Genomic DNA, 21110 nt, shown 5'->3' with positions numbered 1-21110 from the left:
TTTTGAGCCCCATCTCAGACCTGCTGAATCACAAACAATTCCAGTCTGGCCCAGCAAGCCCACCCGGTGATTCTCATTTAAGGTAATGTTTGAGAACCTCTCAACTTGTGAAACAAGTTGCTGGTGTTTGAGCAAGCATCATTTTATTTCTACTAATGCACGAGAAAGACAATTATCCCCAACATGAGCTGGGACAGAACTCTGTGGTCTTATGTGATTATTTGCACTTCTTGAGAATAAATCAGTTTTCCTGATAATAATGTTTGCTAGACTTCCATGAGAATGAAGTTTTCTTCTGGAGAGCTAAAATTAGCCACACAGATGGTTGTCCTGATAATACTTAAGTAGAAATTCTTCTCTTCCACCCCTGCCCCTGCCTGTGCCCCCCAACCCCTCTCACCTCAAGAAATGATTCATGGTAGGGGCTTCTGGCTGTGAGACTAGGAAGCTAGGGAATATTTGCCCGTGTAGTTACCATTTTCAATGCTCTTCATTATTTGGTGTAGATCCATAGTTCATCTAGTATCATTTTTTTCTGCCTGAAAGACTTTAACATTTATATTGTGTGGGTCTGCTTGTGAAGAATTCTTTCTGCTTTTGTACCTCTGAAAATATCATTTTTTTTTCACGTTCATTTTTGGAAGATATTTTCACTGGGTGTATTAGGGCTTTCCACAGAAACAGAACCAGAAGGATATACAGGCGTTCCTCGTCATAAGTTGAGGAACGTCCTGAATACATATTGTTTTCCCACCATCACAAAGTAAAAAAATCATAAAGGGATCCATCGTAAGTCAGGGACCATCTATATAGACAGGTATAGCTAGATAGGAGTAGATTTATTATGAGAATTGGCTTACAAGATTATGGAGACTGAGAAGTCCCAAAATATGCCATCTGCAAGCTGGAGAACCAGGAAAGCTGGTGGTGTCATTCATTCTGAGTCCAAAAGCCTAAGAACCGGGGGAGTCAATGGTGTATCTCAGTATGAGGAGAGCTGCTGGTATAAATCCCACAGTGCAGTGGCCTGAGAACCAGGAGCTCTGATGTCTGAAGGTAGAAGATAGACACCCTACCTCAAAAAGAAAGCTTTCTTCACCTTTTTGCTCTATTCAGGCCCTCAATGAATTAAATAATACCCACCCACCCTGGTAGGGGCAGATTTTTTTTTTTTTTTTTAAGAGATGGAGTCTCACTCTGTCACCAGGCTGGAGTGCAGAGGCGCGATCTTGGCTCACTGCAACCTCTGCCCCCTGGGGTTCAAGTGATTCTCCTGTCTCAGCCTCCCAAGTAGCTGGGACTAGAGGCATGCGCCACCATGCCCAGCTAATTCTTGTATTTTTTGTAGAGACGGGGTTTCAGCATGTTGGCCAGGATAGTCTCGATCTCTTGACCTTGTGATCCTCCTGCCTCAGTGTCCCAAAGTGCTGGGATTACAGGTGTGAGCCACCATGCCTGGGCTTTTTTTCTTATTTTTTGAGACAGTGTCTCACTCTTTTACACAGGCTGGAGTGGAATGGTGCAATCATAGCTCGTTGCAGCCCTGAACTAACTGGGCTCAAGTGATCCTCCTGCCTTGCTTCTTGAGTAGCTAAGGCTACATGTGCACACCACCATGCCCAGGTAATTTTTTATGTTTTGTAGAGATGGGGTCCTGCTATGTTAACCAGGCTGGTCTCAAACTCTGGGCATTAAGTGATCCTCCTGCCTCAGCCTCGCAAAACTCTGGGTTTACAGGCAGGAGCCACCACACCTGGCTGGCAGATCTTTACTCAGTTTACTGATTCAAATGCTAATCTCTTCCAGAAACACCCTCACAGACACACCCATAAATAATGCTTTATCAGATATCTGGGCATCCCTTACTGTAGCCATATAAAACTTTTTGACATTAAATTAACCATCACACTGGGTATAGAATTCTAGATTGACAGGTTTTTTTTTTTTTTTACAGTACTTTAAAGATACTGTTCTGCTATCTTCTCCATAGCAAAATAAGAAATTTGCTAATATCCTTGTCGTTTTCTTCTGTATATAATGTGTCTTTATAAAATTGCAACCTCTGGTTGCTTTTAAAATTTTCCTTTTTTTTTTTTTTTTTGAGATGGAGTCTCACTCTGTCGCCAGGCTGGAGTGCAGTGGCGCGATCTCGGCTCCCTGCAAGCTCCGCCTCCCAGGTTTACGCCATTCTCCTGACTCAGCCTCCCCGGTAGCTGGGACTACAGGCGCCTGCCACTGCGTCCGGCTAATTTTTTGTTTTTTAGTAGAGACGGGGTTTCACCGTGTTAGCCAGGATGGTCTCAATCTCCTGACCTTGTGATCCACCCGCCTCGGCCTCCCAAAGTGCTGGGATTACAGGCGTGAGCCACCGCGCCCGGCCTTAAAATTTTCTTTTTATCACTTATTTTGAGTATTTGGGCCAGCAGGAATTGTGAGACACCAGTAGAGCACAGTGTAAATTTTTTTGTTTTTTTTTGAGATGGAGTTTCACTCTTGTCACCCAGGCTGGAGTGCAGTGGCATGATCTTACCTCATTGCAACTTCTGCCTCAGCCTCCCAAGTAGCTGGGATTATAGGCGCCCAGCACCATGCCTGGCTAATTTTTTTGGTATTTTCAGTAAAGATGGGATTTCACCACGTTGGCCAGGCTGGTCTTGAACTCCTGACCTCAGGTGATCCACCCGCTTCGGCCTCCCAAAGTGCTGGGATTACAGGCATGAGCCACTGTGCCTGGCCAACACATTGTAATTTTGCATGAATGCACAAGTAAACTCATTTCTACACTCAGCGTGTGCATAGCATTATAGTTTGAATTGTATCCCTTCCCAAAAATATATGTTGAAGTCTTAACCCCCAGTACCTCAGCACCTCGGCAAGTGACTTTATTTGGAAATAGGATATTTACAGAGGTAATCAAGTTAAAATGAGGCTAGTAGGGTAGGCCATAATCCAATGACTGCATCTTTATAAGAAAGGGAAATTCGGACACAGAGACAGATATGCAGAGGGAAGAAGATGTGAAGACACACAGTGAAGAGACAGCATAGTACTGGAGTGCTGCATGTATAAGACAAGGAAGGCCTGGGATTGCCAGCAAATCCAGGAAGCCAGGAAGAAGCAGGAAGGCAGAAGCCAGGAAGAAACAAGGAAGGTCTGGTCTGGGATTGCCAGCAAACACCAGAAGCCAGGAAGAAGCAAGGAAGGTCTATCCCTTACAGGTCTCAGAGGGAGTAGGGCCCTGCTCATACCTTGATTTCAGACTTCTAGGCTCCAGAAATGTGAGACAATACATTACCATGCCGGACTCGTATGTTTTATACCATCTGGTTTTGGTGCTTAGCAACCCTAGAAAATGACTACATGTGTGTTTCATACATGTGTTTGATTTGGAGCATTGCACATTACCATGCCGGACTCGTATGTTTTATACCATCTGGTTTTGGTGCTTAGCAACCCTAGGAAATGACTACATGTGTGTTTCATACATGTGTTTGATTTGGAGCATTGCACAGTTCCCAATCACTCAATCTCCCTCTGCACAAACAAGTTACAAGAATCCATCAGGACCAGCAATCCACACTAGGGGTACAGCATACCAGGTCTGGAGCCCTGTTGGCTCTCCATTATTCCACTTCATCAAGTGCCCTGTTTTTTGAGCAAATTGCGAGGTTTGCTAGACTGACCACTGGAAGATGGTGGCTGCTGCCTCAGTGAGCTTTTAATTCAAAGGGACAACTGGTCTCTGGAACCAGGGAACCACCATGTTCAGTCCAGGCCAAATTGCCAAACTTCCCAGTTGTGAACTAAATAAATGGTTGTTATTTTAAGTCACTGTGTTTTGGAATGGCTTATTACATAGCAAAAGATAATAAAGCCCTCTAATAATGCTTGCTTTAGTATTTGTATATTTCTCTTATGAATGCATTTACTTTCTCTCTTTTTGTACTTGAATGAGTTTGGCTGAATATACAATTGTAAGTTGGCAGTTATTTTCTATCGGTTCACTGAAGACAGTTTTCTACTATGTGCTAACACGGTTGCTGAGATCTGATGTCAGACTAATTACAGTATCTTTGTAAGTATTCTTTCTCTGTGAATATTTATTTCTCATTGATACACTACAGTTTCACACTGATGCATCCAGGGGATGTGTGTGTCCTGTCTTGGAAATGTTTCCTTCCTCATTCTGAAGATATGTGTGTCTTTTGTTAAGTCAGGAAATTCTCTATTTTCTCTTTAAGTATTGCCTCACCCTTTCTATTTTCTTCTTCCAGAACTCTATATTTGATTTCTCTCTCCCCCACCCGCTTTTTGTCTTCTGAGAGCAAGGTTTAATGATGACTCAGAATTATGATTATAATCATTTTTAAAGTACTACCAATTCCAACACGCTGTGTAGGAATTACTCAGACTTTTTACCCCTTTAACTTCTGAAAAACCGAAGTGACTAACCATTCCTGGACTTAGCTGAGGAAGTAAAATGCATTTCCTTATCAATAATTACCACAGAAAAGCACACTTAGCTTGCATTTCAAGTTGTCTTCAGTAAAGTCTCTTTTGCTTGCAATAGTTGTATTCTCCTGATTGCTCTTCTCCGACTTCTGTTCTCTGTAATAGAGATAGATGTGTTGTGAAGGGCTACCTCCAAAGTCTTGCTTTTCCCTTTCTTTGCCTTGGGAGCACCTGGTGGGAGCAAGCCTTGCAGGTGCGGGCAATCGGAGGCGTCCATGGGCAGGGTAGCAGAGCTTAGCACTGCAGCTGGGCTGAGAATGGCCACTCTTGGTTTCTTTTGCTTCCACCTGGGAGACTTGCCCTGGCCTTTTCCTCTTTACCCTTTACCTGGCAAAGTAAACTTTTTCTCAGCTGAGCGGGTGAGTGTGGTTTCCAATCCTGAGATGCAGAAGGAGGCCGAGTCCCCGCATCCCCCAGGGGCCATGCCCACAGGTCTGTTCCTTCAGCTTTCTCCTCCGTGCTGGTCCGGGACCCCCGCGGCTCCCATGCTTCTCTCCCGGTGCCTGTGAGGCCCGGATGTGCAGGGGAAGGAGCCCAGCGCCAGCGACCTCACCCCCCGGCTCTCCATGTCTTTTAATTCCTTACATTTCTAATTATGTCTGTGCTGCATTCTGGCTAACTTTTTAAAATCTAGCTTTATCTCCTCTTCATCTGTATCCCATCTGTTTAACTCTTCCATTGAAATTATTTATCTATTTTATATCTAGAATTTTTAATTTTATCTCTGACCTTACCCATTTGTCCTTTACTTCTTATGTTTTTATACCCTCTTTATTTCTTTAAATATTTTAAACATATTTGTTTTATATTCTCTACATGAAAATTCCAGTGTCTGATGAAGGAGCGTGCCTCATTTTGCTGTGTTGTTTCTGCTCTCACTGGGGCTTGTTTCCTCGTGGGTTTTGTAATTTTTTTTCCTGTAAGCTCATGTCCAGTTGATCTTAATTTGTGAGAATCCTGTGAAAACTGAAGGTTCATTTCTCTAGGGAGGATTTGTGTTAGTTTCTGTCAGGTGCTCCTGAGGTTACAACACTATGCAGATATGGTAAATCTGAAACTCCAAATTCAAAGATGTTCAAACATATGTTTGAATTCTCAGGTGACACTTCTCCTTGCTCACCCAAAGCCCAGCCTGTGTGGGAAATAATTTTTTTTTTTAAATAATGTATTTTCTTAGAGATCCCTGCTTTGTGCTTCCAACTGCTCACTTTACATGAATCCAAGGCCCCCATCTCCTGTCTCTTGCATAGACTTCTACACCCAAGGCTTTATGTACTTGACATTGGTAATGCCCTCAGGGTAGGTATAGAGTTCGTGTGTGTGTGTGTGTGTGTGTGTGTGTGTGTGTGTGTTTGGGGGGGGGTGGTGGTGAGGGGGTGCCTCAGAGCTCAGTTAGGGCTCTGGCTTCCTCCGTCCTCTTCCGTGATCCCCAAACAATTTCCTTACTTTCTTCTGCAAGCCTGTAAAGCATTATCCCTCAGTCCAATTCTTGAATTTCAAAACCATGTAATCATCCTCAAATTATTTTGCCTTATATATTTTTTCAGGGGTACATTTGCATTTTGTTTTGTAATAATTACCTATATTTGCAAATATTTAACTGCTTTCAATGCCCACACCTGTCATTTTATGACTTGCTAATTCTAGAGCTAATTTTGCATTACTTAAAAAACTCATAGCACCAACTTATTTTTTTCCTCCCCCTCCCCCTCCTCATCCTGAGTCTCTGTTGCCGATGCTGGGTGCAGTGGTATCATCATAGCTTACTGCAGCCTCCAACTCCTGAGCTCAAGTGATCCTCCCACCTCAGCCTCCTGGGAAGTTGGAACGGCAGGTGTGAGCCACCACACCCAGCTAATTTTTTAAACTTTTTGTAGAGACAGGGTTTAGCTTTGTTGCCCGGGCTGGTCTGGAACTCCTGGCTTCAAGCAGTCCTCCTGCCTTGGCCTCCCTAAGTGACGGAATTACAAGTGTTAGCCACTTCGCCCAGCCACCCTTTTCTTATGAAAATTAAATGGGAGGTATATTTTCTGAGATCTTTAAGAATCTCCATCTCCCTCACAAAATAAACATTTTTTAAAAAAATAAAGAAAATTGGTCAGGTGTAGTATTTTTGAGTTCTAAATCTATCTCCTCAATAAAAAGAAACAACTCTATGGATCACACTTCACTGTTTTCTGCCACTTAATGTCGAAATTCTGGGGGTGGTCTGTTTCTTTGAAGATATTTTGTCTTTCTTTCCAAGATTCTTATGGAAGTTTTAACTCATTCTTCATAAGACCTTTCCCAGCATATGTCAAGATAGATGCCAGTCTCTATTTTTAAAAAAGGATGACCATATTGTAGGAAAAAACATCCTTTTTTAGCTTAGGAATGTTTTCTTGTCTTCTTCTTGTACTTTTTTAAAAGAAGTTTTAAATTTTTTAATTGGAAAACTTACTAGCCAAACGTTGGTGCTCTGATTTTTACTTCCTATATTCTTATTTATCATTTATTATATATGTTCTTTTCCTCTGCCTTCTCAGAGAGCTTCTCAAGTTTTTATTCCGTTATCACTGATTTTTCCTCAGTATTATTCTCTTCTTTAATGCCTGCTTCAGACCAGTCTTTATCTCAAATAGGAGTGCAGTTCTGCTGTACTCCAAGAACATATCACAAAGCCTAGTGCATTACCATTTCAGTTTTGTAGCCTTTTAATTACCTACCTAGAGTGTTGTGATAATTAATTTTAGGATTAAGAAAAGTTAAGAAATACTTAGACAGCTGGAAAATCATTATTTCTGGTTGTTTGTGAGGGTGTTTCTGGAGGAGATTGGCATGTGAGTTGGTGGACTGAATAGGGAAGACCCATCCTTGATGTGGCTGAGCACCATCCAATTGGCTGAAGGTCCAGATAGAACAAAAAAGACAGAGGAAGGGCAAATTTGTTCTCACTTTCCTGGAGCTGGGACACCCTTCTTTTGCCCTTGGACATCAGAACTCCAGGTTCTCTGACTTTCAGACTCTAGGACTTGCACCAGCAGTCCCAGGTCCTCAGACTTCCAGCCTTGGACTGATAAGTTACACCATTGGCGTCCTTGGTTCTGAGGCTTTCAGACTTGGACAGCCACACTACTGGCATCCCTGGTTCTCCTGCTTGTAGACGACCTGTCATGGGACTTCTAAGCTCTACAATCATGTAAGCCAATTGCCCTAATAAATCCTCTCTCTCTCTCTCTCCCTCCCTTCCTTTCTCCTTCCCTCCCTCCTGTTGGTTCTGTCTCTCTGGAGAAACCTAACTACTACAAATGTCTATGTGGGATTTTAGATATTTGAGGAGAAACCAGTATTTTCAAATTTTCCACTAAACTAGCAACAAAGACATAGAACACAGTAACTCACCTCACTAAAAACCTCAATGTATCCTCAATGATAGAATTTGGGAAGACTTGCCAATAACTAGGTCAGTTGACTAGGTCAAAAAAGAAAAACAGGCCAGGCGCGGTGGCTCACGCCTGTTAACCCAACACTTCCGGAGGCCGAGGTGGGTGGATCACTTGAGGTCAGGCGTTTGAGGCCAGCCTGGCCAACATGGTGAAACCCCATCTTTACTAAAAATACAAAAATTAGTCAGGCATAGTGGCGGGTGCTTGTAATCCCAGCTACTCGGGAGGCTGAGGCACGAGAATGGCTTGGACCCAGGAGGTGGAGGTTGCAGTGAGCTGAGATAGTGTCACTGAACTCCAGCCTTGGCAGCAGAGAGAGACTCTGTCTCAAAAGAAAGGGGGGCTGGAAAAAAAAAAGAAAAACAAACCTCCAGGTACCACTTGGGGAAAAAGTAGGCAGATATTTTCTATTTCTCTCTTGTTGTTTTGTGACTTAAAATATACAGGATCTGTAAAATCCTGAAGATCATGTAGCTAATAACAATTAATCTTGGAAGAAGAAACACTCTGAAAGTAGGTCTTCAGCTGGGTTGGAGAAAAAACACTTTCTTTTCTGTGGGACCTTCTGACAGTTTGGCCTCATCTTAGAATTCTAAAGATTCCTGAGTATTTCTGGTGGCATAGAGCAAGTTAGCCCTGCCATGCAGGCCAAGTGAGAGCCTTGTGACTGTTGGCTCTTGTAATAATAGCAAGTTATTTTGTGTGATATTTCTCTTATTACTTAAATCTCTGTAAAATCATGATGAAACATACAGCTTTAGTTTCTGTTGTGCTGTGCAGAATTAAGCAACAGGTGTGTCACACACATGGAAGGAATAAGAAAGGGGAGAGCAGTGTCATCTTCCCAGGTCCTAAGTGGAGGGAGCAGTGGTTCTCCCATGTGGAGGGCAGCTGTGATCTCATGAGGATCACGAACACAGAGAAAGCCATGTGGGGGGAAGAGGAGGAACCATAATATGAGAAATCTATTCCTGGGCCTATGTGAGAAAGCACCTTAGTGAACTTTCAGAAGGAGCAAAGAACTCTGGAGAAGAAATAATTTTCAGCTATAAATCAGGGCTTGAAGCCATGGCAATTTAGTTATTAAAATAAATCTGACCTAAATTTGTAGTCAAAATCTGGTGAGGACAGGATATTTGCCTTATAACATAAAATGTATTTCTAAAAGTGCCCAAGGCCAAAACCTTTTGTTCTCTGAAGTATGTAAAAATATTAGGCTGGGGACAGTGGCTCATGCCTGTAATCGCAGCACTTTGGAGGCTGAGGCAGGTGGATTACTTGAGCTTAGGAGTTCGAGACCAGCCCGGGCAACATAGTGAGACCTCATCTCTGCAAAAAGTAAACAAAAAATTAGCCGAGTGCAGTGGCACGTGCTTGTAGTCTCAGCTACTTGGGAGGCTGAGGTGGGAGGATCACTGGAGCCTGGGAGGCTGAGGCTGCAGTGAATGGTGACTGTGCCACTGCACTCCAGCCTGGGTGACAGAGCAAGACCTTGTCTTAAAACAAATCTTTTTTTACATAGTCTTCCTTATTAATCTCTTTAGAAAAATATTCCTTCATAAATAATGCAATGGTAAACCAGTTCATGCCTGAGTGGAGAGATTACAATTTCTAAACTTGTTAAGTCCTACACTAATGAAAACAAAATTAGGGAGAGTGAACATGTGCACGTAAAATTCAGCGAGCATAGCCCTGGGAATGTTATCAATTTTGGCCGGTGTTCTTCCTAATGCAGTTTATAACAACATGAGGGAAGTTAAAGCTATAGGATGTTTGCATCATTTTCCTATTAATGTCACTTATGTGTATTTATACTTTGTACACATGATAAATAATAAAACAAGCTATTTAGTATTTAGATTGCTGAACAGGAAGCAAAGAGACAGCCTATGTCATTGACTAAGTCACTTAACCTCTCCTGGCCACAGTTTTTTTGACTGCAAAAATGAGAGTTGGACAGGGTTGCTTCTAAGGCCTTTTCCAGCTTTAATATTTTATGGTTAAAATAGAAACTAAGACAAATAAATGTATGTTTTCAGAAAGATCAAAGGCATAAACATACCTCAGATTTACATCCCCTAAGGGGCATCATATACTTCCTTACACATAGCAGGTAGTCAGGAAAATATCTGTTGATTACATTTAAATTTTTTATGTGATTGGTTTCTTAAATAAGTAGATGGAATGAGTTATTTCAAAGGCCTTTTCCAAATGTTATCTTCTGCTTAAAATGTAATTTAAGCCAAATAAATAGTATAGTTAGATCAATGAGATTTTAAATTCAAGAACAGAAGTCTTATCTATGTATTCCCTTTGAAGCTTCATATTTCCTCCCATAGCAGGTGATCATGGAACTATCTCTGATTATAGTTATTATTATGGTTATCTGTTTGCTCAGCTTTTCAAGTAGAATTGAACATTTTTTAAATATGAAAACACTGAACTATTTTCAAAACCCATTATGAATTATATAATGTTTCTCCATTTCTTGCTATCTAAATGTACGTTATAAGAACAAGTGAACAATTGGGAACTGGGTACCCACGTGAGTGAAATATTCTGTTCCTTAGTTTTCCTTAATGCAACTTTTAATTAGCTTTCCCATGCTTTAGATACTAAATTTATGAAGAATAAAAGTTAAAAGCCAAATGCTAATCTTGTATCACTGCTTGTCTTGTATACTAGTTGTCCTAGGATTTCTATATTACAACTAGGAAGATATGAATTAAAACCACCAAAGAGACTATAACCATAAATAACTTATGACATATGTTCCATTATTAATTGAAAACTCATAGTTAATAAACTTTGGGAAGGAAACTTTCAGGCACATGGCATGGAATATGAAGGTGATGTTCTTTTTATAAATTTTAAAGGTAGCATATATTATACAAATTACTCAAGAGTTTACAAGCAGAAAAAAAGGAGAAAAAATAAACTTCACGCGCACCCTATATTAACATGTAATTCGTAGTGAAATGTGTGAAATATAAACACATGACTTTCATTTATTCATTTTCACTTTACGCTTTTTAATTGAAATTAAATTAGTCACTTAACATACATAATGCAGTGTTTGTTTTCCAGTCTAGTAGCTTTTCAGCATTCAGTTTTGAGGCTCATGGGAAATGTTACTTAGCATCAAGATGTGGTTTGATGAGTGAACAATGTCAGTATCAACTGTACTTAACAGAAGACAGAAGGGGCTGGGGTTAATCTGCAGCTAACAACATATAAAAATAAAAACAAACACAGACCCACAATAACATCAACATGCGTTATTAGGCAAAGATCCAAAATTAACCCAACCCACACAGATTTCTTCTAAGCTGAGATTACACATGGAAACAGATACTTTATCAAGATCCATAGCCATAGTAGTAAGGTTCATCAGGGCGGAATCCATATGCTGTGGCAGGGCGTCCAAGAATGCCAACTGGTTGGCCAAAGCCATCCATTCCAAGGCTAAAAAAGAGAAAAAAGAATGATAAGCTATGTGTTTCATCACACATCCACGATGCAGATTAAGAGGCCTACATTTTTATACCACCAAGATTCTCTTCCTAGCAGGGATAGTGATTTAGGTGGATATCATTAACTTTTTTTAAGGTTAATAGAGCCATTAAAAGTGTATATAATAAAATACTTCTAACAATGTGTGTTAAAAGTATGGGAAACCTCTGTCAGTAGGTACTATTTGAAACAAAGTGGAAGAATCAAATCAGAACAGTTTTATTTAATAAATTACTTATATATGGCTCTTAAGCAAAAATATGAAAAGATTTTACATGCTAGCAATGATCAGTAATATATTGCTAGGGAATGATAAAAATAAAACTGTAGCAAAGTGAGTTTTGCTGTTTATAATGTCTTTTCATATGAAGATATAGGACTAATTCCACTTTTAGTAAAAACATGTGTTTGAGTTATATCAGTGAACTCTCATGCAGGGCCAAATCATACCATAAGCCTATGATTAAAAGAACAAGATAAGGAATTTGACAAAATTTGAAAATTAGTCAGATTTGATCTGCAAATCCTTCCTCTGATTCCTCAATGCAAACAATTACAAAACATATCTATTTCTTTTGAGTGACAGCAAGACAATTACAAATTTTGGTTCAACTTATTCTATGGGAATAACAGAAACCCAAAGATAACCTTCAGAGTTGTAAAGATAGCTTGAAGTATGTTAAACTTCATGATTATTATTTTAAAAAAATTACTTGTTGGTCTATTAATACATTATTTACAGGAAAATCTGTTCTCCAAAGTCCTTTTTAAAGGTCAGGGAATTATCCAACACTTAGGAAAATGACAAAGTATTTATTTTGCCAGGCAGAACATGGTGGCCTTAACATGCTCATGCATAGCTCATGCAGTGAATGCTAGTGAGCTTGACTTCCAATCAATGGACACCATTTGTAATGCAGAAATGTAAGCTTTGGAAAAATAAAACATATTTAAATGATTTAAGATTTAAGTTTGCACTACATGAGATGGAAAGATAATTTTCCCTCAATAGCAAAAACTGAATGTGATGAAAAAATATATTCACATAGGCACTAACTCCCTGTCACACTCAGAGTGAGATTAAGTTGACACACTTTAGAAGTAACTATTAAAATGTTAAGGTTTTAAATAAATGTGTGAATGTGTGTGTGTGTGTGTGTGTGTGCACGCGTGCTTGTGTGTATTAAGATGGAACTAAAGAGTAAATGTAAAGAGCCAAAATACATATAACACATACTGGTCCAGTGACTCTACCCTTTAGGAGAATGGAAGTTCTGAAATACAAGTTTCAGGTTAGCATTTGTACTGAGCGATCCTGGACAAAATTTGTTGTTTTGGGGTCCTTCTATATAAAAACTCTGTCTATAGTTTCTCAAAGTTGGTTGAAATTTTTAAGTCCACATTTTATTTTGAAATGGTAAAAATATAGGCACTTTTTCTAACTTTGATCTCATGGGAAGAGAGACTAAATTTTGTGATGAGGAAATCAAGAGGTAGCTTAAAAGATGCTTCAGAAATTAGTGGAGTCAGTGAACTAAGAGACACTGGTATCAGCTTAAAATTAGAGAAGTTATTGAAAACTGTTCTTTGCAAGCACTAAGGCTAACAAGTAATCATGTATCTAAAGAACTCTCAATTATATAACTGTTGATTACATAGCTTGGATTTCAACTTGTTCCTTCTTCATCTTTTGCTTATTACCTGTCTTCAACCAGTCCTTATCTTTTTTAGCAACTCCTCTGAGGCCAAATAGCAGTAGACTTAGGTTAAACTCAAGTTAATCTTATGCTTGTTTCTCAATCTAGGGGCTATGGCAAGATCTATTTCAGTAATATGAAAACAAGAGGCATATGTGGGACAGTGAGGAAACATGCAAAGGCACCTTCAGAGTATCTCACAGACGACTTGTTAGCAATATCACTGTAATTCTACCTAAAAGAAGATGGCACTCAGAAGGGAGTTCGCCAGTCGTTGGCACAGAACAAGGAGCATCTCAGCTACAATGCTGGTTGTAGCAACCTAGGCAATTGCGTGGTGATCTGGTAAGCTATAACACCATAAGGAATATCTGGCCTTTTTGCAGTTTGGTCCTCAATCAGGAAGGGAATTTAACATTCTCAGAGTCTGAGGCTATTCTACATTCAAGTTGCAAAATTCTCCCTCTTTTTTTTTTATTTCTACGACTAATAGGCAAACTATTGATCACTGTAATTTCCCATGTAATTTGCCAACAGGTTAAATAATAAACTTAGATATTACCTAATCCACCTGATGGTTATAACTTTCATTGTACATTAACAAATGGATTTTTCTTTTTAAAATATGTCATGCACATTGTTGATAAAAACCTGCAGTCCCAAGTCAGTGAAAGACTGGCCCTTGAGCACTGATGAGTCTGAGTTTCTGAACCTGTAAATCTCTGGTCTTGAACAGTATGGTCTTTAGGTTACTATGGTAAAGATCTATTTATGCAGTCAGCAGTTCACCCAGAGACATCTGTGTGTATTACAGTGTAGAGGACATCATTTAATTTTTCGAATTTTTATATACAAATATCGTTTTGGAAAAAAGGAATAAAATTTGAAACCACTAAAATGATCTTTTCTGGAATTCTCCATTATGTATCACAGATGAACTTGCTGTTTAAAGCAAAAAATATTTAAAACATTTATGATCAGTTTGGAGAGTACTTTGACATAGGTCCTAGGTCCTTTTGTATTATGAAAAATCAACTATATCTACATACATTTTTAATTAAATTCACTGTGAAATATAACAGTTTGTTTCTTTAAACTTCCCTCATTTGCTTCTTTCTAATATAGTGGGGGAAATCAGGCTTTCTAGGATGCTAAAACCTGGAGACGTTCTTTCGGAATATGTAGACACTTTACTTTTTTCCTTGGGAGAAGGATACAGCCTTGCTAATGCTGAGTTTAGTTCAAAACCCGGAGAGTTTTCCTTTAAACAGAAGCAGATAGATTCTTCATGTAAGTTCTTGAAAGAGATAGAAACTATGAATATAAAAAGGCAACGTTGCAGGAAAAATTGTGCTTTCCTGATCTGGAAAGACTTGACTTCAATAGCGTGTATCACAGGAATTTGAATGCCCTCACTAGGGGCCCTGAGAAGCAAGGAAAAGTAAGCTGTGACATGCCACATCTGCTCTTGCCTTGTGTGGCCATTTTGCTTCAGATAATAGTTTGAATATGTGGCTATTTATAAGTATACTGGAATTCAATCCAATCTTGTAGGGTGCATGTCTCTGTATGTACATAGTTTCTTCTTGCTACTCCTAACCCACATAAAAAGTGGTGTATCCCTCTAGACTAGTATATGCAACTATTATAGTACTTTTTCTTTACAGGATTACTTATTTAGTGCCATTTCACCTTTTTCCTTCGTATTCAGATAACATATTTTGGACCTTTGAATCACCAAAATAGTGTCTCTTCCTGAAAATACATAATTCTGGTCCAAAGAAAATGGTTATTGTTTATTGTGAAAAGATAACTAGGAATGATAAGGCCAAAAAGTCAATCTGCCATTAAGTTTTATCTCCCAAGAACAATTATTTCTGGGTACCTAGAAAGAAAAATGACAAATTCTTTAAAAGAGAAAAATTATATTTAAAACCCAACAACAAATAGAAAACCATATCTAGAGTGTGTTTTTTTTAAATAAACAAATTTAGAAATCTAATTAGCATTCAGCAAGCAGAAGACTGAATTTTTGCTAATATTTGCAAGACTTCAAACACATTTGTAATAGCAATCATTAGAATTCTAAACTTGAGATGATTCAGAGCAGGAACAAAGAAATCTGGAAATGACAAGTGATGCTTCACATGCAGCACATTACAAGGGAATGGCAGCCAGTAAAGAATCTCAGGCACTCACAGGCTCTTATTAAATTTCTGGGCCAGAGTTGACATTCCTGTAGAAAGAGAAGAAAATCACCTACCTCTGGCTGTTTGTGAGGCTTAATTAGTGCGTATTTGTAAAGCACTTTGAAATCCTTGGATGAAAAGTGCTGCATAAGTGAAAAGTATCATTATTTTATTAAAACGAGATAAAAGCAACACAAGCCTTTTTCTTCTTTTAAATTCCTAGGTCAGCAATATCAATGTAGAGCAAGTAATGAATTTATTAGTAAACGGCTACAAAAAGAATAAATGCAGGCCAAATTATTTTTTCAAAGGCTCATGGAAGTCTTTGACTTGGGAACATTTTAAGAAATAATATTGGCTACACTTTTATTCACAACATCCTTGACAGGGTCTATCCAGCTCTCTTCTGAACACCTCCAGAAGGAAGTGCTCACTACTTTGTCAAGGCAGTTCATTCCATTTATGGATATGTAAAACTGTTGGAAAGTTCTTTATTACACAGCTCTAAAATCCAGTTCAATTAGTCTTAGAATTACCCTCTGAAACCACACAAGGAGTCCAATTCTTCTTTGATATGACTGCTTCACAACCCTCATTTATTCAAGCCTCATTACATGGTCTCGAATCTTTACCATCTCAGTTGCTCTCTAAAACCACTTCCATTTTCTAGTGTTTGTCTTCAAATTAAGAAGCTAAAATTAACGTGATACTTATGATGTGATCTGAAACCAGTACAGAATAAAAGATCCTATATCTGACTTTACACTATTGTAGGCTAAAACTGTATTAATCTTAAACAAAAATTTTAAGAAGACATTATCACAAAGTTGCCTAATATTGGCTGCTTATAATTGACTGTGTATATACGTGTATATACATATATAACATTGAGTTATATATAGTTATATAATATTGAGTTATAGTTACATGTAACATTTTTTATCTATATATATGTACAGTTGTGTGTGTACACACACACACACATTCAAAATTTTACTTGTAACTACCATGCTAAATTTCATCTTTTTAGTCTGAGTCTGTCTTTAGGAATTCTATTCTTCCCAAGACAAAATCATTTATGACTACATATTTATAAATAGGCAGCAGTGATTTTTCTTAACAAACCAGTCTTTGTGATCCATCAGGTAATATTGAAGGCTGGAATTCTTTTGGAATTGTCAAGTGAAAGAATTTAACATGAGCTGTTATAGGAAGAAACTTTCCAGGATATTATAAAACTGTATGAAATTACTTCTTCACAATTTTTTGGAATACTTCATTCTTTTTATCAATTTCTCTAATATATGGATTATAGAATCAAAATCAGTATGTTTATCTTTCTAAGTAGATTGTTAATTGATCATCAGGGTAATTTCAGCTTAAGTATGATTTGTCATGGGAAATTTAGGTCTATTGTAATAGTGACTCTATATACCATTTGCCCATCCATCCACCTATCCAAATAGTAGAAACATTTATTGAGTTCCTACAATGTGGTAAGTATAGTTTTTGAAGCCAAGGAAAAAACATGGTGCTGGGAAGGCAATAACAAATAAGACATAGTCCTTGACTATAAGGATTGGAGGCACCTAACATGGAAGAAATATTCTGATAATAACCTGATGTCATACTACTGTAGCATATGTATAAATTGCTACAGAAGAAAAGAGGGGGGCTAAATATTTAATATAAGAGTATATTAGAGACATGTACAAATTGCTACAGGAGAATCTTGGCAGCTAGAAAGTCTTCATACAAAATACTTTGATTTTAATGCATCTGCTACCTCCTGACATATTTTGTTATTGTATTTCTTTCCCATTAGAAAATAAACACCATGGAGGGCAAGGAGTGTTTTGGCCATTGCTATATCCCTAGGCTCTAGTATTGTATCTGACATGGAGTGGGCATTCAAAAAATACATGAATTCATGAATGAATTAGTCTTAAAAGTCAAGTAAGATCTCACAGGCAAAGAGAGACAGAATTCCTGATGGTGGAGCAGCCTGAGCAACAGAGAGGAGTGGCTGACGAAGAGCAAATGGTTTGTTATGGTTAAAGTTTTAGATTTATGATATAAGCAAATGGCAGGAGATAAGGCTAGAAAGGGAGGTTAGGACTAGATATTGAAGCTTTTCATAAACGTGCTAAGAACTGGTGGCTACTGGAGAGTTGTCAATGGTTGCTAAGAAAGAGAATGACCAAATTCTATGTTTTAGAAAGATAATTGTAGTAGGAAAGGGGGTTGAGAGGCAAAATCATAAACACTGAAGAACCTATTACAGCTGTCCAAATGAGAAGTAATGAGAACCTACAGAGGGGTACTGGCAGAAATAACAATGATCAAATATGCTACAATTCACAACAATGTTATCTTTTCTCTTTTTTTTTTCTTTGAGATGGAGTCTTGCTCTGTTGCCCAGGCTGGAGTGCAGTGGCGTGATCTTGGCTCACTGCAACCTCTGCCACCCAGGTTCAAGCAATTCTCCTGCCTCAGCCTCCCAATTAGCTGGGATTACAGGTGTGTGCCACCACACCCAGCTAATTTTTGTATTTTTAGTAGAGACTGGGTTTCAGCATCTTGGCCAGGTTGGTCTTGAACTCCTGACCTCATGATCCACCCGTTTTGGCCTCCCAAAGTGCTGGGATTACAGGCGTGAGCCACTGTGCCCGGACCATCTTTTCTCTTTTAAAATAGTTTTTTTAGGCCAGATGCTGTTGCTTATGCCTAAAATCCCAGCACTTTGGGAGGCTGAGTAGGTGGGTTGCCTGAGCCCAGGAGTTCAAGACATGGCAAAACCTCATTTCTACAAAAATACAGAAAATTATCCAGGCATGGTGGTGCAAACCCATGGTCCCAGCTACTCATGGGTTTGAAGCAGGAGGATCACTTGAGCCCAGGAGGTTGAGGCTACAGTGAGCCATGACCGTCACTGCACTCCAGCCTGGGCAACAGAGTGAGTGAGACCCTGTCTCAAAAAAAAAAAAAAAAAAAAATTAAAGTTATACCTTTACAAGTTGGGGACTGAGACTAAAGGAGAAGAATTTGAAAACTGGCTGGAAATTTTAAAGGTTATATTTCATTGGAATGGAGCAAATTTTGCCCCCTTAGTATGGGAATATGCTTCATCAAATAACTGAGATGCTGTGGTATTCCATGGAGATGAAATCAGATTGTAGAAGAAGCTTGCCCCTATCTTCTACAGGGCTGAACTGTTCTTGGAAAAGAGAATATTTTCTCCTTGAAATTCTTACAAGAAGAAGAGATGTACAGGTTGAACGAAATAACGAGTATAAAACAATACCTAACACTAGTAAAATGATGTACTACTACATCAAGATCTAAATGTTTGTCATTTATAGACCAACCACTAGATGGAGAGCTTGTCTTACCACTGAGTATCAGGTACTTCTACAAAATTTCAAAGCAAGGATTATTAAATTTAAACTTCTCAGCACATTTAACATTCATAGAATGTGGCATCCATTGCTGTCACAGATAATTAATGTCCAGTTTTATGATTATGAAATAATTTACAGCTAAATAGAAATACCTATCAATTACATGCAAAAAAAGTTTTGTGAATGTTGGGTGCCTAAGAAAATAGATTATAAGAAAAGAGGTTATAAGAAAAGATGCTAATTGTCTTGAACACTGAAAAATGTAACATGCATGCATGTTAAAGTGCTATTACTATAACATAGCTTCTAAAATTTTTCATTGAACCAATATTAATGGCATCTTGTTTCTATAAATCTATATGTAATAAATATATATTTTAAGTTGCTCAAAGGTATTACTCATTTCTTTGGACTTGAACTTTTGTATTGTTGAGAAAATAAAATCCAAGAGCATGGTTAAGCAGTCTTCTAATGAGTTTCACCAGCATATATCAAGTTTAGTTGTCATTTTCCATTTAGTTTTATTCTTAATCTTTTATATGCATAAATTTTCCTTTTATTACAATAAAACTAAATGGCTACAGCATCTTAAAGAATCTTATTCTTAATGAATTCAAACTAGTATCTTTTTTTCAAAAATCAAGGGCAAATTATATGAGTAGTGGGAGGCTGTATTTAAAATACTCATCTGGAGTTTATTAAAAACATTTTTTGAAGGACATCTGTCAGTTCTAACGGTGAAAAACAACACCTTGGGGAAAAATCCTTTCAATTTAGTTACTACACTGAGATACTTCAGATAAAAACTAATTTGTACTAATGATGAAGGGAACATGTGTAAAATAGTTGCACTGATTTATTCTAAATGGTAAAGAAATTCCATTTCATTGACTCTCCTCTAATTTCATTCAAGTTATACTTTTCTTATACATCTCAATCTGTTGATTAACCTGCCTCCAGAGTAATATTTTAGTGATTATATTTTAATGTGGAGATGTTATACTTGGTACTTTTTGATACTATATCATTGCATTAAGTTTTCTATTCCTTTTTATTAATTTACTTTTTTATTACATTTTATATAGTCTAATTGAGATTCTTCTATTAACTCTAATTCTTGGGCATCCTAACACTCTTGCTGTTAGAGCGCTTGTCGTGTACTGTCATGTACTTTACAAAGCTTTAAAACAAGGCTTATCAAATTTAAACTCCATGGCATATTGAACATTGATAAAATGGGATTTCCATTACATTCTGATGATTCTCTTCCATGATGGTCCTTTTTATGTTTTCATTGAGATGGCTGTCCTAAAACAATCTAAATGGCAATTTCTTGACTAAGGTTCCCTGAATTAAGTATACGGTGTAAATTCTGAACGCACTCATGTGCATGAAACAAGCTTGTGACTTCTCTTTCACATGGGTGACTATCTTCCCCTACCTAGGGTCTTTGAGCACAGACAGGTTTTGGCCACTTCTCTGGGCTGGTGAATTAACATCATTTAGTCCTCTTTTCAACTGATGAGAAAAAATTGAAATTCCAGGCTTTATTTAGAGAATTCAGTTCCATCTTCCTTTACCAAATAACTCGTACCTAGTTCAATATTCTGGTTGTTGTTTTTTTGTCATTGGGGTATTCCCTATCTTTCTTATGAACTTGGTCATATAAATTTCTGTTACATTTTTGTCCACCATTTACATATTATCTGCATAGGAGTGGTCCCTTCCAAATTAGCTCAGTCTACCATCTTGCTGGAAGTCCTTTTCATTTTATTATTACTTCTTTTTTTTTTTTTTGAGGTGGAGTTTCACTCTTCTTGCCCAGGCTAGAGTGCAATGGTGCAATCCTGGCTCACTGCAACCTCCACCTCCTGGGTTCAAGTGACTCTCCTGCCTTAGCCTCCCAAGTAGCTGGGATTACAGGCCTGTGCCACAATGCCTGGCTAATTTTTGTATTTTTAGTAGAGATGGGGTTTTGCCACGTTGTCCAGGCTAGTCTCGAACTCCTGAACTCAGGTGATCCGCCTGCCTCAGCCTCCCAAAATGCTGAGATTACAGGCGTAAGCCACCGTGTCTGACCCATTTTATTATTATTTATCTGCATATTCAAGGAAAAAAATATAAATTTTAGATTCCTCTGGCTCATAATAGGCTTTCTTGAAGAGAAAAATAATGTGCAAGAAATAACTGGAGCCATTAAAATATATTTTATTTTTCCTTATTTGTCGTTATTAACAGAAAAAATGCTCTAATAGGTACCTAATGGAAGTTGTCAGATGTGATTATCAAGTTGAAATGAATATTTACTCAAACCAGAAAGGTCTTTGGCTTTTTCTGGCAATATTTTAATGAACGTATGCCATCTAGTCATCT

General features: G+C 38.2%; 1 protein-coding gene across 5 annotated transcripts in view; it reads right to left on the bottom strand.

Annotated features, from left to right (window-relative positions):
* Window positions 1-10944: 10944 nt before the first annotated feature.
* KIFAP3 (kinesin associated protein 3) overlaps window positions 10945-21110 on the bottom strand; it is a 164012-nt gene continuing 153846 nt past the window's right edge. For 3 of the 5 annotated variants that reach the window (XM_016932234.3, XM_513988.7, XM_054655664.2), the window contains exon 20: window positions 10945-11402. In XM_016932234.3, the coding sequence (XP_016787723.1) occupies window positions 11297-11402 (106 nt within the window). In that variant the 3' untranslated portion in view covers window positions 10945-11296. Of the gene's footprint in view, window positions 11403-15410; window positions 15480-21110 lie in introns of all 5 variants that reach the window. The other 2 variants (XM_016932248.3, XM_054655657.2) reach the window with 1 other exon arrangement.

The sequence above is a fragment of the Pan troglodytes genome, chromosome 1 (genome assembly GCF_028858775.2).
Source record: "Pan troglodytes isolate AG18354 chromosome 1, NHGRI_mPanTro3-v2.0_pri, whole genome shotgun sequence".
Lineage (NCBI taxonomy): Eukaryota > Metazoa > Chordata > Mammalia > Primates > Hominidae > Pan > Pan troglodytes.
This window is presented reverse-complemented; position numbering and strand designations above follow the sequence as displayed.